This window comes from Hypanus sabinus, chromosome 1 (genome assembly GCF_030144855.1).
Source record: "Hypanus sabinus isolate sHypSab1 chromosome 1, sHypSab1.hap1, whole genome shotgun sequence".
Classification (NCBI taxonomy): domain Eukaryota; kingdom Metazoa; phylum Chordata; class Chondrichthyes; order Myliobatiformes; family Dasyatidae; genus Hypanus; species Hypanus sabinus.
The window spans coordinates 103,196,011-103,216,474 of NC_082706.1; the positions used below are offsets into that span (position 1 = coordinate 103,196,011).

Genomic DNA, 20,464 nt, shown 5'->3' on the forward strand with positions numbered 1-20,464 from the left:
TGTAATGTCTGCACTGTTTTGTGCACTTTATGCAGTCCTGGGTAGGTCTGTAGTCTAGTGTAGTTTTTTTCTGTGTTGTTTTTACATAGTTCAGTCTAGTTTTTGTACTGTTTCATGTAGCACTATGGTCCTGAAAAAAGTTGTCTCGTTTTTACAGTGCACTGTACCAGCAGTTTTGATGGAAATGACAATAAAAAGTGACTTGATTTCTGCCCCTCGCCCTTCCCTCCATCCACAGTCCCTTTGGTCACCCTCTCATTCCAGCCCGAAGTGCTGTGACACCCCATCCTCTGCTTCTCCTCACTCCAGCCTCCTGGGAAGGCCCAGCTGTCCGGTGGATCTGGAAAGGAGGTAACTGGCCTCATCCCGCAGCTCCCTGTCGACAACTGGACCGACACAGCACTGGCCGGGCTTCATGGGTGCTGGTTATGGGAGATGAACTCTGGGAATGCACGTGTAAGAAGATGCAACTCTCTTGTCTGGTCACTCCTGGCGTGCACACACACCTCTGTAACTCACTGATCAACTGATGGGGATAAATTTAATGGTTGTGATTCTGCAGTTCATGGCCATACAGTCACTTGGCTTGAGGACGCCTGCAGACCGTATAGGGATTATTTGTTATTCTCCAACATTGCCCAATAAACAGCAGAATAAGGTGGCGCATGCTCTCTGTAGCAGTACCAGTGCACCAGCTAATTCAATTTGCTGCTACAGCAGCTTGTTTATAGTTGGGTGTGGTTGAAGGAACCCTCCTCTCCACAGCCCAGAACTCACTTAGTGAAACTACTTACCAAACTGCTCCTCTCAGCTCAGCTCTGATCTCCGTCCTTTTCAAAACATCTCCCTTTTCTTCAGCAGACTGTCAAAGCTTTGAAAAACCGGTGAGTGTGTGCTTTTCTAAATAATGTTCATATTTAGTTTTACCATGGCAGGCACAGAGAATTTAATTTATGGTTTCTCGGTGAAGCTAAGAACTTTGCGTTAACACTTGATGTGCTCTAACTGGTCCCACCTTAGGGTTTCCTGGGTAAATCGAACAAGTGCAAAGGATCTCAGAGTGTAGAGGCAGGTGGAGGACTTATATAAATTATAACATCAGCTCCCCAATACTTTGATCTTTCAGTAATGCTGAGATTTTGAACAGGGTCAGACAAGTGCCCACTGATTGTTATTGACCTGCCCTTTGTACGTTCACCCAGCTGTTATACATTCTGCCCAACTTACACTCCCACCCCACAGTGACATGTTTAACAGTAGTACTTTGGTTCCTGCAAAACTCTTGTCCAGAGCAGCTGAAATCAAGATATCAAATCTTCAGCCTGTGCCGCATGGTGTCAGGATGCTTGGCTCACCAGCTCCTTGCTGTAGTTTTCTGCTCTACACTGCCCTGCTGTCCCTCTGATCTCCCTCCACCTCTGTATCCATCAATCTGCATTTCCCTCTCACATCTCTCCAGCTGCCCTGTAAACCCATCTCTGCTTTCACATCAACCGTGGGAGTGAGCTCCAAAGCTCCAAATCCTCCCCGAATGCCGTCGCTCCCCCCCGAGTTCATCACTGATGCAGGACAAGTTTGTGTAGCGGACACAGTTGGATTCTTGGTCATTGAGGGCAGACCGGCTCTGCTTGCTGAGAGGCTCTTCTCAGTGACTGAAGACATGACCAGCCTTGGCTGTGTTGACCCCACGGTCAGATCATTGTCAGTGTTCACAGTTAAGACTCACGCATAGAGGTACCTGATGCACCAAGGGGCTTCCAGTCCTATCACAGCATAGTTCTGTGTTTTGGGGATAGGGGCAAGGTGTTGGGGTGCACCGTTATATTTACAGTTCATGACACCTCATACACACGTACATACAAAAATACATGCATACAGGTATGCATACGCACACACTCAAGATGTGTACATGCTAGTTCACACACACTCACTCACTCCTACAAATGCACGTACTCTGAATTGGACTTGCACACACAAACAGTGCCAGTGGGGAGGGTCCACTTCGAAACACCAGCCAGCCAGTTGCAGCTCAGTGTGGGGAGAGGCAGTTCTTGGGGGGAGAGATGCTGGGACTCACTCCAAATGAAACAAAGGTTGTGGCAATCATAAACTCATCTTAGAACTGCTCACCAGATTTGAGATGGTTTCTTTATGAATGCAATTGTGTACAACTGGGACGTTCAGGTTTTAAGCTCAGTTCAGGGTGTGTTTCCAAACAGCATGGTACAGACAGTGTTTCCAATCGGCATAGTTAGGACTGCGCAGTTCAGACACAACCCCCAGGCAGCACACGTAGACAGTCGAGCAATGCTTCAGACAGCTCAGTCCAAATTATTTCTGCACAAACCAATCTTGACAGAGGTCCAGGCAGCGCAAACTCCTGGACAAAGCTTCCAGAAGACATGACCCAGACAATACTTGAATGGTATGGACCAGGGAACACCATCCATTGCCCACAGACCCCTGAGGTCACAAGTGATTAGTGAAACTCTGATAAAATTAAATACAAAGCTGATCAACAATATAGTCATCTTTTACACAGCAGAAAAAGCAGTGGGAGATGGGACCCACTGATCCTCTCACATTGCAGTTGTATGATTAAGACAGTGTTATTGGAAGATGATTAATTCTCTTACAATGACATGCAGACCAGTCTGCCTCTAATATCTAATCATGCTACATACAGTTTTGTGTCAGGATTTCCAGTCTTCAAAATAAACACTGTTATTATAATGCACCTTTAAGAGCTGTCCAAAGCCTTAAGTGAAAATGTCAATCAAACCCAGTAACCAAAATCAGCCACTTTTGCCAGGAATGTGAGGTAGATACACGCTTTAAGCAACTTCCTTTGTTTTCCAAATTGCTAGTCAGAATGAACCCTCAGAACTTCCTTAAGTTTGAGTTGCTTTAACGAACTATGTTATTTAACAATTCATGCATGTGTAGCCCCATCTGTTTTTACAGCTGGTTAGTCTTGTTTTCGGAAGATTTTGTGATTGGGTTAATTTTCCCATCAAACTACACTGATCTCTTTGGAATCAAACAGCTAGTAAAACTGCCACTAATTCAGTAAGTGAGAGGCTGCTCTTTATTTGTAGTTATTCCCAGACTATTGCAGTCTACTCGTATGATGAATGGACTCTTGACCTCACAATCAGTCTTGTTATGGCCTTGCAACTTGTTGCCTGCCTGTACTGCACTTTTTCTGTAACTGTTGCACTTTATTCTATGGTCTGTTGCTGCTTCTCCCTTGCGCCAACTCAATGCACTGATGTGATGCAATAATTTGTACAGACATCATGCAAAATTAAGTTTTGTACTGTACCCCAGTGTATGTGTCATTGATGAACCAATTTATCAATTTAAACTTTTGCCACTTCGCACAGGGAGGCTGAATGATGGAGCTGAAGAGACCAATTTTAGCAGCTATCATAATCCTTCTAAGCAGTGTCATTGCTATCATGGTTATTGCCGTCATGCACTTCAAGAATGATACGATCCCTGTTGGGCTGAAGGTAGGTCGCTCTTTGCAGCTGGGCAGGAGGTGCAAGCGTGCACTCGTGAATGAGTTGGGGTGGGGTCAACTCAGAGTGGACGTGGACTCATCCAGTGAGGAAATGGGCCTTTCAGCCCAGGAAACCAGTCATGGAAACAGGCCCTTTGGCCCAACACACTCATGCCAGCTGGCTGGTTCCAGCTGCTCATGGTTGGTCCATAGCCCACTAAACCTCTCCTGTCCAGGTGCCTTCTAAACATTGCCACTGTGCCTGACTCGACTGCAATTTATTAGAGCTCATTCCAGCCCACCCTCTGCATGAAGAAGCTGCCCCGATCTGCTTTTTAAATCTCTCATCTCCAATCTTAAACCAGTGCTGTCTTGTTTTTAAAACCTCCAGCCTGGGAAAGGAAGGTTGAGGTGCTTTTACACTATATATGCCCTCAAATTCTTCGATACTGTACCTCTAGCAGGCCAGCCTTCAACCTCATGCATTCCTGGGAACGAATCCTACACTGACTTTATTTTACTCTCCTCAAACTCCTCCGATTCCATCAGTAACTCTCACACAACCAGTCAGTGTACAGTGACCAATTAACATACCAATCCGTACACCTTTGGGATGTGAGAAGGAATCAATGCAGCCATGTGGCTACAGCCAGAGGGCTGAGAGGAGTCGGGTCCAGAAGCCACAACATATGCAGGTTGTGGAAGCAATTTCAACCTCAGTCGAGGAAAGGAAGGAAGGAAGTGGGAGAAGTGAATGAAGGGGATAAACACTGGAGCGTGAATAGATAGGGGAACCAGATGGTCTGCGTGGCCAACTAGGACTTGAACACTATAACCATGTTGTGTCTGTTGACATAGGAAATGTAATGGGAAATATTACTACCACACGTTAAACATTGACGTAGACTGTATCTTACTATAGTCTAACTGTATCTTCTTGTGCTCCATTTATATCCAACTACCAACACAATAACAACATCTAAATGTACCCTAAATGATCTAAAGCTCTGCCCTATACAACCATGGCCTCATATTACAACTGCATCTAACTACAATCCAACTTTATCGTATCACCTGTTGTTAATTGTACTTTTAACGATCCCTTACTATGTCCTAACTGCGCATCTTTTCAAGTATGGAATTGTCTTCGACGCTGGAGCCTCGAGTACAACTGTTTATGTTTATTACTGGCCGGCGGAAAAGGAGAACAACACTGGTGTCGTCAGTGAAAAGTACAAATGTAAAATTGAAGGTGCGGAACTCAAATACATTTCAAACGTACTTCTCATTGGTTAAAAGAGACAATTAATTCACGAAATTTAAAGACTTGGTGGGGAGAACATGAGAGCAGGAAAGGAAAACTAGCATTAGCTGCCGATCAGATTTTAGGCTGCTCATTCACTTTGGCAATGGGGGCTTTTCATAAAGGCGACACCAACAGGAGGGGCAACTGTTTCTTTTGGACAGTGCCCTTGACTGAGTTAGAAGGTCATGGACTTGGGCCTGTGTAAAAAATTCTGGGTTTACACATTCAACGAAGTATAGAGGGAGTTCTTAAGGGTTAGGGGGTACCACCTTTCAAAAGGGAAATGGTATTGCGGTTACAGGTTTCTATCAGTTGAACACAAAAAGATCCAATACCATTACTTTGAGGAGTGCAAGGGAATTCTCTATGATATCCCAAACAGCATCACTTAAGTTGATGCTGTGATTTTTGTACAATTATTTATGGAACTGGCCACGCCTAAAGTGTGACATACAGGACTTCATTATCAGTAACAACACACAAGATGCTGAGGGAATTCAGTGGATAGTCGATATTTCAGGTCAAGATTTTTCAGCTGCGTTGATAACCAGGGTGAAGAGAAGGAGCAGAGCAGGAGCTAACGAGATATAATGGACCCAGTTGAGAAGGGGGAATGAGAGTAATGGGAGACACTGGAAAATGGTAGGTGGATGTGACAAATTATGCTTTGGGAAGGCTTACGGACTTTAGGATTCCTTAAAGTCTATGTCTTCCCATTTGCAGGATCAGCCATTTCCGATTTTGACTACAACCCAGCGAAGGCAGCTTCCTCATTAGAGCAGTGCCTCAATAAAACAATAGAAGAGATCCCAGCAGAGAAGCACAATGCTACGCCACTCTATTTTGGAGCTAGTGCAGGAATGCGACTACTCCGGTAAGATAATAAGAACATTTACTTAAAACAATATCACACTACACAGTGAAAAGACTAAGTCATTCAAAAAACACTGGGATTTTGGAGGAAATAAGGCTATAATAGAACACAGAATACTACAGCACAAGAACAGGTCCTTCCATCCACTTAGCAGTGCCAAACTAATTAAACAAGAATTAAATGCCTGACTAAATTAATCTCCCCTGCCTACATAACGTTTACGTCCCCCCATTCTCTGTGAAACACCACTACTCATGTACCTCCAGCCAGAGTAAGTCCAATTGACCATCTGTCTTCTATGGTCAAGCCAATTCTGAATCGAAAAAGCAAAGTCACTAGGAATTCTATGTACCTGAATCTTCTGGATGAGCCTACCAAGAGGGACTTTGTAGACTACATCCACACCTCTATCTTCATCAGCCACCTTCGTCACCTCCTCTAAAAACTCAATCAGGTTACCAGGTCATGACTTGGCCTACGCAAAGCCATACTGTCTATCCCTATTCAGGCCATGGTTTCCCAAATGTTCATAAATCCTATCTCTAAGAATGCTCTCTATCACTGATGTGAGGCTCACCAGTCTATAGTTTCCAGGATTATTCCTATTTCCCTTCTAGAATATCAAAACAATGTTAGCTACTTGCTAGTCCTCTGGGACTTCACCTGTTGTTAGAGGAAATGAAGATCTTGGTCAAAGTTACAGCTATCTCACCCTTGCACCTCTCAATAATCTGGGTATGTCCCATCAGACTCTGGGGACATCCACTTTAACTTTCTTCAAGAGACTCAATGCCAACACTTTCTTTATCTCTAAATGCCCCAGTATATTAGCACATTCCATACAAATCTCACTATTATCTCCTTGGTAAATATCAACACAAAGCACCCATTTAGGACCTCATCTGCATTCTCCACTTTGAAGTACATGTTTCCTCCTTTATCCTTGATTATCATCTTGCTCACAGTGTATGCATGGAATGCCTTGGGGCTCTCATTAATCCTACTTGCCAAGGATTTTTTTCTTAAGAGGAGGGGGTCATTTAATCCCTTGCATGGTCTCCAATCAATACGATTATGGCTAAACCGACATTCCTTCTTACATTTTCCCCGTAGCCTTTGGCTCAGCACTACACTAAGAAGATCCAAAGACTCGCTCTCTGAGAGAAATAATTCTTTCTCATCAGATTTAAATGGATGCTACTTTATTCTGACACTATGCCCTCTGGTTCTGTACTGTCCCATGATAGTTCTCAATAGTTCCCATGTTCTCAATATTTACTCTGTCTAGCCCCTTCACAATCTTACTTGTCCAAATGTAAAAGGTGTACATGTCTTTAACTTGGTTTCACCTCTTCTGTTCCATCTGTCAGAACACAGAACTCATCTGCCTCAACCATGATCCTCTCTGCCATTGAGAACTACCTCCGCTCCTCACCATTTGATTTTAAAGGTGCTCAAATTATCTCAGGGAAAGAGGAAGGGGCCTATGGATGGATTTCGGCGAATTATTTACTGGGTAACTTCCGCCAGGTTTGTCAAAGTTACATTCATGAGGTAGGGAATGTTGTGAGTGGATTAAAAGCAGGTCAAGCAGCATCTATGGAGAGAGAAGCAGAGTTGATTTCTCAGGTTGAAGACCCAGTATCTGAACGGACAAGTGAGTAATTTTAAGTTTTGGAGAAAGATGTAAAGGGCAGCGGAAATGTTTCTGGTAGAGTGAGACCATGCTTTTGAGTGGAGGATCTGCTAGCCCTCTTCCTTTAACCGCTGCCAGTGGCACAGACTCTCCTTTGTACATTAATACCTAGGCACAAAGTGTTGGGCAGGGTGCTCTATCGGAGAAAGATCTAGTATTTGTAAATACTTTAACCACTATTTAAATGTCTTTACCAGATAAAGTTATTACACAGGACAAGACACATTTATGTCTTATGGAGATTCTTGCTTAGGGTGTACCAGTTTAGAAACCAAGTTGCTTATAGACATGGCCCATCATATCCAGGAAGCTCATGCAGCCGATAATAATACTTGGTTACAACATGGATTCTATTGACAAGCACACAGTTAGCTTTCCTAAATGGGACAGCCTTCATCACCAGTGGATCTGTTTGAGGGTCAAGTTAGCAATGAATATGAACTACAATGTAAGGGAGAGTCTGCATGATCTTCTTTATTATGCTGCTTTAGGATCTTTTATGTTTGCGAGAGGAGCCGGGACCTCTGTTAAACATTATTTCCAAAGGATAATACTGTATGTACAAAGATTGTAGCATTTCCCTTGTACCACAGTTAAAGTTATGTGTGCAAGTCCCAGGAGTGTGGCTTGAAGTGTGGCTTTGTTTCATTTTCTGAAATGAAACAAAGCTTCCAACTTTTCCTTGTGTTATTTATAAAGAGCTACCTAACAGCTATACAAACTGCTCCCCTGTGTTAACGTGGCTCAATGACAAATTTTGTTTGTTTGCACATCTTGGGGCATTACAGAAACACTTTGCATTATCACCATATAACCACAATTTGTCATTGTCTTGGCCCAACATTATTGATGCTCATCTCAATCCTCTGTTTTCTCACCCAAAACCCTTGGCAGAGACGTATTTGGAAACAACTAAATCGACCTTTCACTGTAAAGACCAAAGGTACCCTGGATCTGGGTGGAGCTTCGGCAGAAATAGCATTTGTCCCCAGGATGCATTCACGCAAGTACGAGATTACAGAAATCACACTGTATAATAACAAATATGAAGTCTACATTGAAAGCCTGGGCTGTTATGGACGAGATGAAGCTGAGAACATTTATTGGGCAAATCTCATTCAGGTAAAACCTCTAAGAGTTCAGACTAGCTGCAAGCGTTTTTCCAGTGTTTCAAAACCTTTAAAGGCTCACACATCTAAAACATCTTTCAACACAGTAGGAAATCCTAAATGTTTCATAGATAAGTTTGAAAGGTAGTCATGGTTGTGAAGTAGAAAGCAAGCACCTGTAATAGCAATCTGATAGTGACCAGATCAAGATTCATCATCAGTATGTACTGATATTAAAAATTGGTCATGAGGAGCTCACTTGCACTCTCAAAATTGTGATGGAATCTTTTTTGCTCACCAGAGAAGACAGACCTTACTTTAACAGCACCAGTTCTGGAGTCAAAGTCAAGTTGCTGGTCATAGGCACAGGTACAATGAAAAACTTACCTGCAGCAACATTACGGGCCCATTGCATCATAAGCACAGCAGTCACAAGAAAAATATAAATTATACATGATTTTTAAAAGAAAGAACAAAATTAGAACAAAAGGGTCTACTTTAGTGCAAAATGATCAAAGTGGTCACAATGTTGCTAAACTAAGATGAGTAGGGTTGTGCTAGTTGGTCCAAGAACTGGACATTTGAAAGGATGAAGCCACTATTGAACCTTGTTTAGTGAGACTTCAGGCTCCTGTACCTCATGCCTGTAAGTATCTACATCCATTCTGACAATGTATCTTGACAGGGTGGATAAGGAGAGAACTTAGCACAGCAGGTCTCTTTGAGAATGAAGGGTCACTCATCCAATGCAGATAGGACCATTTGCTTTCCCTCAGTATTGATAGTCTTTTAAGTATTGTTAAGGCAGAAATGGATGGATAGTTGACAAGCTGGTAGACAGAAACGCAGAGATTACTTTCGCATAGGCATCGGATCAGTTGCAGCACAGCCTGATATGGGAGCTCTAAAACATGGGATCACAAGAGGCTGCAGAAGGCACAGCTGGTGACAGATGGATGTCCTCTTCTCATTACTATCGTTGGGGAGGTGGATCAGGAATCTGAAGACCCATACTGAATGAAACAGAAACAGCTTATTCCCCTCAGCCATCAGATTTCTGAATGGTTGATGAGCCCATCAGCACAGCCATGTTAGTCTTTATTTTTGTAGTTTATAGTAATTGCTGCTGCAAAATGTAATACAAGTCAGTGATATCAAATCTGATCCTATTCAAATAGGCACAGCAGACTCATGGGGCTGAGTAACTGCTGCTAAATTTTTCACTCGTATCTATGTGTTCAACTCAATCTCTTAAAGTGCTATAAAATACAAGTTCTTTGTTTTATTTTTATAAGATCTATTATTGCTTAAGCATGTACATATTTTCACATATTTATGTTTCATAAACCCAGAAATCTGCCAATAAATCATCCATTGAAGACCCTTGCCTTCCCTCACACTACACCATGATTCTGCCAATGGAGGAAGTCCTTGCAAGTTCATGCATTGGAGCAAAGTTACAAGAGGACTATGATGCTAACAATAATATCACTCTCGTTGGGACTGGAAATCCTATTCAGTGCCGCCACCAATTGGTATCAATATTTAACTTTAGATCTTCCTACGTTAAAGGCATCTGGAGAGAGCGTCTTGTTCCAATCAATCGACTGTTACATGGCAAATTTGTGGTAGGTTACTAACTAAATGGAATGTCACAATTTGATTTCCTTATATTGCTCAAGTCATGAATTTATTTCTCTTTATCTAGGCCTTTTCTGGTTTCTCTGATACAATGGAAGCCTTGAACTTAACTGGATCATTTTCCATAGATGTTTTCCATTCAACAGTCCGGTCTTTCTGTAGGAAAAACTGGAATCAAGTGAGTGATGGAATTCAAAACTGTTTCTCGTTCACTTAAATTGACAGATTGCCTTAATTGACACAGTGCTGTGAGCTTGTCTGCTTTGGTACCACTGACAGAGATCATTCTTCACATCTCTAATGGATAGACTTATTACACAGGAGAAGCATGTGTCAGGTGTTGAGTGTTGTTTCAAAAGGAAGCAGGCATGGCCCATGATACACTGCTTATGTAAATCACTTCTGAAATACTGCATTTTAAAGATAGGGTACGCATCTAACAAATCAAATATTAATTGACAGTGATAGAAGTAATACAAAAGCACTTCATGGCCATTACTCTACATATAACCTAAAAGATCTATCTTGCAGGTCCAACAGTTGCTGCCAAATGTGCCAGACCTGTATCGCAAAGCATTTTGTTTCAATGCCTATTACATCTTTGTTCTACTCATGAAAGGTTACAAGTTTAATCCACAGACTTGGACCAATATTAATTTCCAGAAACAGGCAAGTACAAAAAACATTGTTTTTACAGCTCCACTTATCTTATGTGCTGTTTGTGATGTATTTCATAGGACTTAGATTTTAGTTCCTACAAATTCTAACCCTGATGAAAGAAGAGGGAAATAATCTTCACTCATCATCAGGGCATGTCACTGAGACACTTTGGAAGGGAGATTCATCTCACCATTTCAATGAGCTTATTGAATGGAATAATATCAAGAGTGAAATGGCTCACTGCACACAGCCGCGCCTGTAACATATTCAATTAATTTTGCAGATGTGTTGAGGTGTGTGGAATTTTGTCTTCTTTCATTCACCTAGAGTTCCAAGATCTATTGGCATAATTGAAATGAATTTGTTTATTTTAATCAATCTTCTGTGCACTCTCAAAGATATCTCATTGTAAAACTTGCAATCCAGGATTTGAGTGCCAAATTTATATTTTCTGGACAATTGACAATGGAAAAATATGTAGAACTGATTTAGTTATATAACAAGAGGAAAGCAGAATCAAAATCAGGTTTAATATCGCCAGCATACATCATGAAATTTGTTGTTTTGAGGCAGCAGTACATTGCAACATATATTAATAAAAACTATAAATTACAATAAAACTATATATAAAAATAATTAAGTAGGCAGCACAAAAAGAGAGGGAAAAGAAGTATTGAGGTAGTGTTTATGGGTTCATTGACCATTCAGAAATCTGATGGAGGGGAAGAAGCTGTTCCTGAAACGTTGAGTGTGTCTTCAGGCTCCTGTACCTCCCCCTTGATGGTAGCAATGAGACGAGGGCACGTCCTGAGTGATGAAGGTCCTTAATGATGGATGCCATCTTTCTGAGGCATCACCTTTTGAAGGTATGAGGGCTGATTGATATGTTCGTGGCCTAAGGTAGGAGTCAATTTCAGAAAACCTAGCACATTTATTTTTCAACACAGTCCCCTCCTACACCTACACATTTAGTCCAGCGGTCGTGGAGCCTAAGGATCTTGGACCTCTAGAAAGTGTCCACAGCAGGGGTGATAGATAAGTTTGTGGTCTAAGGTAGAAGGAGATGAGTTATACAGCTCTCATTACGTGCACATGCAGGTCAACTCTTTGAGCGATTATACAGAAAGTTTGAAGTTAATAACTCATCTCCTTCTACCTCGGGCCATGAACATCAATCACCCCAATGTTATTAACTGATTGATCACTGTAATCAATTAGAAGGCACATAGGATCAAATCCCTCAGCTGCCCCCTTGCTCCCAAGTGTCCACCCCCAACCCCCCTTAATCTTTATCAACCTCTTATGAAGTCCCACCGCCTCTGGGAGGGGCGATATCACCCACTTAGGGAACCACTGGTCTAGAGCAACACAAAGGTGCTGGAGGAACTCAGCTGGTTGAGTAGCATCTAAGGAGGAAAATGGAGGGTCAATATTTTGGGTTGTGATCCTTCATCTGGACAAGGGAGAGGCAACTGGTTCAACAAGCTGGAGGGGGACGGTGAAGCAAGAGCTGGAATGTGATACGTGAATCCATGTGACAGTGGGGTGGTGGTGATAGGGAGGGAGCAAGAACAGGAATGATGTCACAACCTGGGAGGTGATAGGTGAAAGTGACAAAGGCTGAAAATGAGGAGAGTTCAGTGGGACGTGGAATAAAGAGGAAGATGGGGAAGGTAACCAGTGGGAGGAATATGTGGGTGATGGACAGATGGAGAGAGAGTAATGGAAGTGGAAGGGGAGAAGGAAGCAGATACCAGAAGTATGAGAATTCAGTGTTCTTGCCATTAGGTTGCAGGTCACCCGGGGGAATATGAGGTGCTGTTTCTCTAATTTGCATTTAGCCTTGACCTAGCAGTGGAGGCTGAGGGCAGACATGTTGGTGCAAGAAAAAAGCAAGGGTACCCAACCTGTGTCTGGTCTCACCGACGTAGAGAAGTGGGAGCACTAAGTAACACAGATTCACATGTGAAAGACTGCCTCACCTGGAAGGACTGATGGTGGTAAGGGAGGTGGTGTAGGAGCAGACATAACACTACATGTCACTACAGGGATGAGTGTTTGGAGAAAGGGAATTGGTGGAGGAATGAGCAGATGAGGGAATCATGGAGAGAGTGATCCCCACAGAGAAGGAGAGCAGAGAGAACACAAGAGTGAATGATGTGCCTGATTATCGAATCCTGTAGGAGATAGCTGAAGTTTATAAAGAATATTATATTTAGCAGAAACTGCAGCTGCTGGAAATCTGGAACATACAAAGGCATTGGAAAAGCTTAGCAGTTCATCCAGGCAAATAACCTCTTCCTCAATGTCAAAAAGACAAAAGAAGATGGTTATTGACTTCAGAAGAACTCACACCCCTCTTACATCAGCACTGAAGCAGTGGAAACTACGAGCAGTTTTTAACTTCCTGGGAATGCACATCTTACAAAACCTATGCAATCAAGAAATCTCTATTAATAATGTTCTGAGGAGGCAGAAGAAAGCTGGAATATGTACAGCAATATCATGACCTTCTACAAATACACAGTAGAAAGCACCCTACATGCTGTATAACTGCATGGCATGAAAACTGCAATGTGGTGGACAGGAAGGCATCACCAGCACCAGTCTAACCACCATCAAGGACATATATACAGAAGGGTGTTGGAAAAAGGCCAGCTATCACAAAGGACTTCACTCACCCTGTTCATAAATTGTTTGTCCCACTCCCGTCAGGGACGAGGCTACATAGCATCCACACTAGGACCACTAGACTTTCCCCCAGCAACAAGGTTGATCAACACCTCCAACTACTAATCCACCCCACTATTTTATCATTTCCCATCAGTCCCTTATGCAGAGGCAGTTTACCTACTGTCCCTTTACTTAATGTGCATATAATCAATGTGTATACGTATAGATATGTATTTATATTTATCATTTTCATTATTTACTTGTGTTTTTAAAGGCTGCATCAGATCCAGACTAACTATTATTTGTTTGCCCTTACAATTCTATACTGGAAATAATTTAATTATTGAATAATCTTGAACCAATGGATAGTTGTTTAGCTATAGGAGGTTAGATACAGTAAGTTTGTTATCAACTAGATGTTCTTTTTCTTCCCCAGTCGTAATAGTCCTGTTAACCTGATAGATTGGCAGCAGAAGTTGAACATCAGCTGACTAAATTGCAGAAGTGGGTGTAAAAGGTAACTGGTAGATATCAGTAAATAGCACCCCCCCCCCCCCCCACCGTCAGCTAGCATCAAATTTTGCAGCAGGTGGTTGTTACATAGCACCAAAAAAATATTAAGTTAACTTAAAAGTTTCTAAACTGGTAGGTAGAAACTAACATACTGGCACTATGGTTGAATTTCAAAGCTCTTAATTTTTTTTAGCAGACACTGATATCTTTTCACAGAATCTGAAATCTACATCAGTTAAGAATTCCACAATGAATGATCTAATCAATGGTGAGTTTAGTTTGTACAGCATCTCTTCAGAAACTGGAGGTTTGTAGGGCTGGAGGAAATTACAAAGAAAATAAAAATAATTGAAGGCCACTGAGAGATCTTAACTTGGGCTCCAAGATTTCTCTCTTTCCAAGTCTCACTTATAATTTCCAGTTGCCTGTAAACCTTTGCTTCCTTAGACTAAGTTATCTCTAACATCTCAAATGACTTGGTGCCAAATTTAATTTGTAACAGTGCTCTGCAACATCATGAGAAAAAAGGCCTTAATGCCCATCAGGCAGACAACTTGAAAGCACCTACCACCAAACTCAGATATTACATGCTGTTATGACTCTTATTGCCCCTTAGTGTGAAGATAGACGCTTGACCTCAATCTACCTTGAAGCTTACTGTCTGTATACCATAGGTTCCATAACTCAACACTACTGTTCTTTTGTGTAAAAAATACACCTGGATGGCATGCAAAACGGTTTTTCGCTGTACTTCATATGTAATAAAGCAATTCATCCAAAACTAGAGCAGGTGCATGTGGAACCGGTGAATGAAATGAGTCTAAATCATGAATAGTCCAAGAATAGTGTTTTATTGAGGATGGTGTCTATTATAAAGAAGTTGGAAGCCACCAGCTAATATCACATTTAGCTGCTATATATTCAATCAACCTAGAGGTAGAAGTGGCACTATGAATATCAATGTAGTCTTCTGAAACCTTTGGGTGCTACAGAAATTAAACATATTTTAATCACCCACTGATACTTTCCTGTTACAGGTGGGAAACAACAGCATAGGCTGGTCACTTGGTTATATGTTGAACCTTACCAACATGATCCCTGCAGAAAATCAAGTGAGCCAAACACCAATGAGTGAAAGTGCATTTTGTGGACTCTTGCTTCTGTTTATAGTTCTGGCCCTATTCTGCTCGTTTTTCATTTGTATTTCTGTAATACAATCAATTCCATTCATATGACCATTTGCCAATGGGCATCAGAGTGGGGAGAAAGAATGACTTCTGGATGAACTTGAAATACCAGGATAAGGAGAGGAAATATCAACACTTATCAGTCTTGTTATCCCCATTACAAACAAAATCCCTGTGGACTTTATATAAACGTCACAAGCAATCTTAGTGAATCCACCTTCCAAGATGCTGATGCTACATGGAAATGATGCTTCATTGAGGTACAGGAGCCTCAGGACCCACACTACTAGGTTCAGGAACAGTTCTTACCCCTCAGCCATCAGACTATTGAATTGGAGGGAACTTTAGCGTTCCTGCAACCTATGGACTCACTATTAAAGGACTTCTCATGTGCTTGATATTTATTATTATTATTATTTGTGTTTGTAGTTTATTGTCTTTTGCACATTGGTTGTTTGCACCTCCTGTTGGGTGCAATCTTTCATCAATTCCATTGCTTCTTGAATGTACTGTGTATGCCCACAAGAAAATGATTCTCAGGGTTGTATATGAGCACATTATATGTATTTTGATGATAAATTTACTTTGAACATCGAAAGCAAACAGTAATAGTGAAGTCACGTGAATGACAGCACATTATGGTCAAAATTATGCAAAAGCCTCTAGTGGTTCAGAATGCTGTACAATTTGAGACAATCGGAAGCACATTTTTACTGTTAAAACTTCCAATCATTGTTTGCACATAGGGAAAGCTATTCATACTATGCACAATAGATGAGACATTTCCTTTTGCGGACTAAGAAGCTTGGTGGATAGGAGCAGAACTATATTAACATTATACCATTTTACATTTGGAGTTCCCTTTGAACCTTTACTCATTCCTCCCCCACCTCAATTCTTGGTTAAATAAAGCACCAAACATGAAGTTCCAGTGAACATACAAGAGAAAATTGCTGCACTATTGTTGTATGACCCAAGCTTTACTTCAAATACAAAACCCTTTTCATAGTTGCTTAAGATAAAAATCTGATATTTTTATCAGTAAGATAAAACATTAGTAAAACTAATGTTAAAATTATTGGATGGTATAGCTTATATTCTTCTAAACAGGTGAAGCTCTGCAGCACAGGACTACATGCATTCTAAGCAGAGGACCACAGAACAAGACCCACAAGACCATACCTCAGGATGGTACCCCAACACCCTAAACATCTTCAGTTGCTTCAATGGTCCTTTCAATCACAAGCTCGATAGGGATGTCTACTGATGGTGACAAAGTGCTTCAACACCATTCAAGACTCCTTATGTAACTCCCTGGCTCGCCTCAGGGTCGCTCAGCTCGTTCTCGTCTAGGGGGAGCAGCCTTCGGCCCCGCCAAACTGGGTAATCAGCTGGTGTGGCTGCTGTGTGATGTCCCCGCCTCGCCCAAAAACAGACAGTACACCATATGCGATTAAATGAGTACAATTTATAAAGGTTACTATAACTAAGTGATTAATAACGATACAGTATATATGAAGAGAAAATTAAAGAAAAGGCGCCAAACTTATCAAAGTCCAAACCACTTCGTGCACAGCCGTTGGAGCTCAATTACTGAAGTCTTCTGGCCACCATTCGCTCCCCTCTGAACTCCTCGACTCTCCAAACAGCTCAGGACCCTCCGAGTGGTCAACCAAGCACATCTAGCTTCATCCCCCCCCCTCGGAGAATCTCCCGGCCTCGGACCCCCCTTTGGGGTCCGATCCTCGCCCAGCTTAGAGCATTGCGTCCTCTCTCTCGACCCCCTCGCGCCGATCTGCCCAAAAGCCCGTCAACAAAAGCTTACAGACTCAGAAGAAAGAACATTAATCCCCATTTGGTTTACAAAGGAATACCATTCTCGTAAATTAGCATTCCTGCTAGTTAACAAAAAGAAGAAACCCTCTTTACACTCTCCCTCCACCAAATAAAAGTCATGTCCTCATGACTACTAAATAACTCGCCACCTTTCCTGCCAACACACCGTAACCCAAGCACAAACAGTGACATCTTCTCCCCACACAGTAACCCTCACGCCCTGTTTTTCAGGCGCTACTTAGGCCAACTATCTGGGAGTTCCCTAACCCTTCTGAGACCTCCGTACCCCCTCACCTAAACCCTTCAGGCTCGGACACAACTGGGGAAACCTTGGGCCCACTACCAACTCCTCTCTCAACCTCTCACTCATGCCCCACACTGCACACAGCTAATCCTCCCCGCTACACCTGACTCAATGGGAGAAGGGCCAAAGGTCTCTTCCTCAATCGAGGGAAAGTCAGCAAAAGGCAGCATGTACCACACATCCAGCACATCATCCATCGAATCTGTATTCTTCCTCATTCCTGTGATCGGTAGCTGCTGTTTGATCTTCTCCAAACGGAAACACGCGGCCTGCACTGCTCCCGCAGTCTCTTCAGCCTCCTGTTCAGTATTCACTGCACTTCTCTCCAGCTTTTTCTTCCTCATGACTTCTTCCAGATCAACTTTCAGGTTTTGCACTTCATTTGAACTGTCGATGGTCACCTTCAGGTTCCCTTCAAGACTCCGCTTTTCTCTTCTGAGATTTGTCTGTAATTTCTTCACCTCTGCAAACTCCCCTCTCCAGGTTCTCAGTTTGCTATTACCCTCAGTCAGACAACTTTCTTCATTCTCTCCAACTTGTAAGTCTTCCGAATGGTTCCAGATCACTTTCTCCAATCTCTCCGTCTTCATTTCAAACTTGATTCCGTAGAGACAGTCTCTCACGAGCTGCGACCTTCGCCAGCCCTGGCACGTGTCCCGAAAACACTTTAACTCGGTAGTTCTCAGCTGCTCCTGCAACGATCTCACTTCATATTCTCCTGAGGCAAATCCAAATACCAATAGATCATCCACATACACCAAAACTCCAAACGCCTCCACATCCCCTATGGTCTTCCACCTGCCCCGCAGGAAGGTTGCAAGGGCTCCAGATATGCTCTGTGGCATCTTTTCAGACCCGAAGACTCCTAGGGAATTTATAACGGCCGTCTTCTCCTTGTTGGCCCCACTCATCGGGATCTGGCAACATCCACTCCTCAGATCCAGCACCTTAAACCACTTCACACCACTCAGACAGGCCATCGCCTTTTTGGCCCTCAGGGCCATATTCTGGTCACTGACAGTGCGCCTCTTCAACTCAATATAATCCATACACACGCTGCCTACATCTTCCACTGCTGTAGGGGCCAGTCGCTGCAACCTCTCTCTCTCCGAGGTGTCTTCAGCAGTCAACTCCCCTCCCTTGTGGTATTTCGCAGCGTCCACGAAGAGGGTCTCACCATCAGATACTTCCCCCAGGCCGTACCACCACTGGCTCTTGTTTGAATTCGGTATCAGCCCAATGCTGCTACACACGTCCGCACAAGCAGCTCGAAACCCTGGGTGCATCAACAATGCCTCCAAACAGCGTTCACCCGCCTCCTCCGGGCAGGCCCCCAAGCGCACCAGCAGGATATTGGTTCTCTCTAGAACAGAAACGCTGCCCGTCTCAACAGGGTCCGGACACATCAGCATTAACAATTCATGAACCTCAGTCTCCTCCACATTTGCCTCTAAGAACTCCATTTTCACTGACCAACAACTGTTGTCTGGATAATCACCGGCACTGGTACCCCAAATCTCCAGTGTCCTCAATGTTGTCAAGGGTAAATGCTTCCAATAACGGTTATGAAACAAACTGTACAGCAACTTCACCGGCGCCGAGGATGGCTTTAACTTGACTTCCATCCATCCGTAACAACACCTGTGCGCATGGCCCCTCTAAGCCTTCAGGAATAGGGTCTGTTCCTTTCGGGAGTTCCTTGGTACATTGCTGAGAACGTGCTCCCCCAGAGACCCCAAGCCGTTCCCCCACTGGGCCTCCTCTAAGTTTCCCGACACCTCTCGAATCAACGGAACAACTGATCCCCTTGGCACCACAAGCAATTTATCTGCCCCCCCCTAGGCATAAAGGGATACCCTAAAAACTTCCCACCAATCTCCTGCCACAGATATAATAAGCCCCCCAGCTGCGGCATTTGACTTCCAGTCGAACCACACGCATTTTCCCACATTTTCCCAGAACTGGCAGCGGTCACTTCGAGGTAATTGCGCCCGACAGTTCTAACAAAGTCACCAGCCCGCCTACTCAAACTTTCAACCCGTCCCTGTCGCTTTTCCTCAGCCAAGCACTGCCACTCACCCAACAACTGAGAGGTCCGCTCCGCCCACACCTCCGCCCCTTTAGGGCTGGACATTATTCCAATAACCGGGCGGAGCTCACCACTGCTGAAACATCCCAACCTGTCACTCCTCACTCTCCAAACAGTACGGACAGCCCATGGTTCCACCACCATTTCGTCAGGCAACAGCAACCACCCCACCCAACACACACACCGCGATAACCAGCAATCGCACACCCACAAAGGCACACCAGCTCTTCGCCGCAGACACAATTTAAAGAGGGTGATCACACAGCTTCCACAGAAATCAATCCCCGACGAGCCCCCACAATGTAACTCCCTGGCTCGCCTCGGTCGCTCAGCTCGTTCTCGTCTAGGGGGAGCAGCCTTCGGCCCCGCCAAACTGGGTAATCAGCTGATGTCCCCGCCTCGCCCAAAAACACAGTACACCATATGCGATTAAATGAGTACAATTTATAAAGGTTACTATAACTAAGTGATTAATAACTATACAGTATATATGAAGAGAAAATTAAAGAAAAGGCACCAAACTTATCAAAGTCCAAACCACTTCGTGCACAGCTGTTGGAGCTCAATTACTGAAGTCTTCTGGCCACCATTCGCTCCCCTCCGAACTCCTCGACTCGCAGCTCAGGACCCTCCGAACTCCTCGACTCTCCAAACAGCTCAGGACCCTCCGAGTGGTCAACCAAGCACATCTAGCTTCATCCCCCCCCCCCAGAGAATCTCCCGGCCTCGGACCCCCCCTTTGGGGTCCGATCCTCACCCAGCTTAGAGCATTGCGTCCTCTCTCTCGACCCCCTCGCGCCGATCTGCCCAAAAGCCCGTCAACAAAAGCTTACAGACTCAGAAGAAAGAACATTAATCCCCATTTGGTTTACAAAGGAATACCATTCTCGTTATCAGTAAATTAGCATTCCTGCTAGTTAACAAAAAGAAGAAACCCTCTTTACACTTACAAAAAGTATCAGTCCACATCCAAATGCAGCAAGACCCAGACAACATGCAGGCCTGGGGTGTCATTTACACCATTCAAGAGCCAGGCGATTACATCCAAACAGCAAAAATCCAGCTACTACC

General features: G+C 43.4%; 1 protein-coding gene across 2 annotated transcripts; it reads left to right on the forward strand.

Annotated features, from left to right (window-relative positions):
• The first annotated feature begins 766 nt into the window (after positions 1-766).
• Positions 767-15,562, forward strand: entpd3 (ectonucleoside triphosphate diphosphohydrolase 3). Of its 2 annotated transcripts, none has more exons than XM_059973136.1 (10): positions 767-884; positions 3,387-3,515; positions 4,640-4,757; positions 5,535-5,685; positions 7,056-7,215; positions 8,276-8,503; positions 9,843-10,118; positions 10,199-10,309; positions 10,663-10,800; positions 15,015-15,562. In XM_059973136.1, the coding sequence occupies exons 2-10, from the start codon at positions 3,396-3,398 to the stop codon at positions 15,210-15,212; spliced, it is 1,500 nt and encodes a 499-aa protein (XP_059829119.1). In that variant the 5' UTR covers positions 767-884; positions 3,387-3,395; the 3' UTR covers positions 15,213-15,562. The 2 variants fall into 2 exon arrangements, with proteins under 2 accessions (XP_059829119.1, XP_059829127.1); XM_059973144.1 differs by having other exon boundaries at positions 7,056-7,201; positions 8,276-8,388.
• Positions 15,563-20,464: the final 4,902 nt, after the last annotated feature.

Bases quoted from the DNA above. Each gene is read 5' to 3' on its own strand.
- entpd3 (XM_059973136.1), top strand. From the start codon at position 3,396: ATGATGGAGCTGAAGAGACCAATTTTAGCAGCTATCATAATCCTTCTA. The intron at 5,686-7,055 runs GTAAGATAATAA...TCCATCTGTCAG, and splicing joins GCAGGAATGCGACTACTCCG to AACACAGAACTCATCTGCCT. The intron at 7,216-8,275 runs GTTTGTCAAAGT...AACCCTTGGCAG, and splicing joins TACTGGGTAACTTCCGCCAG to AGACGTATTTGGAAACAACT.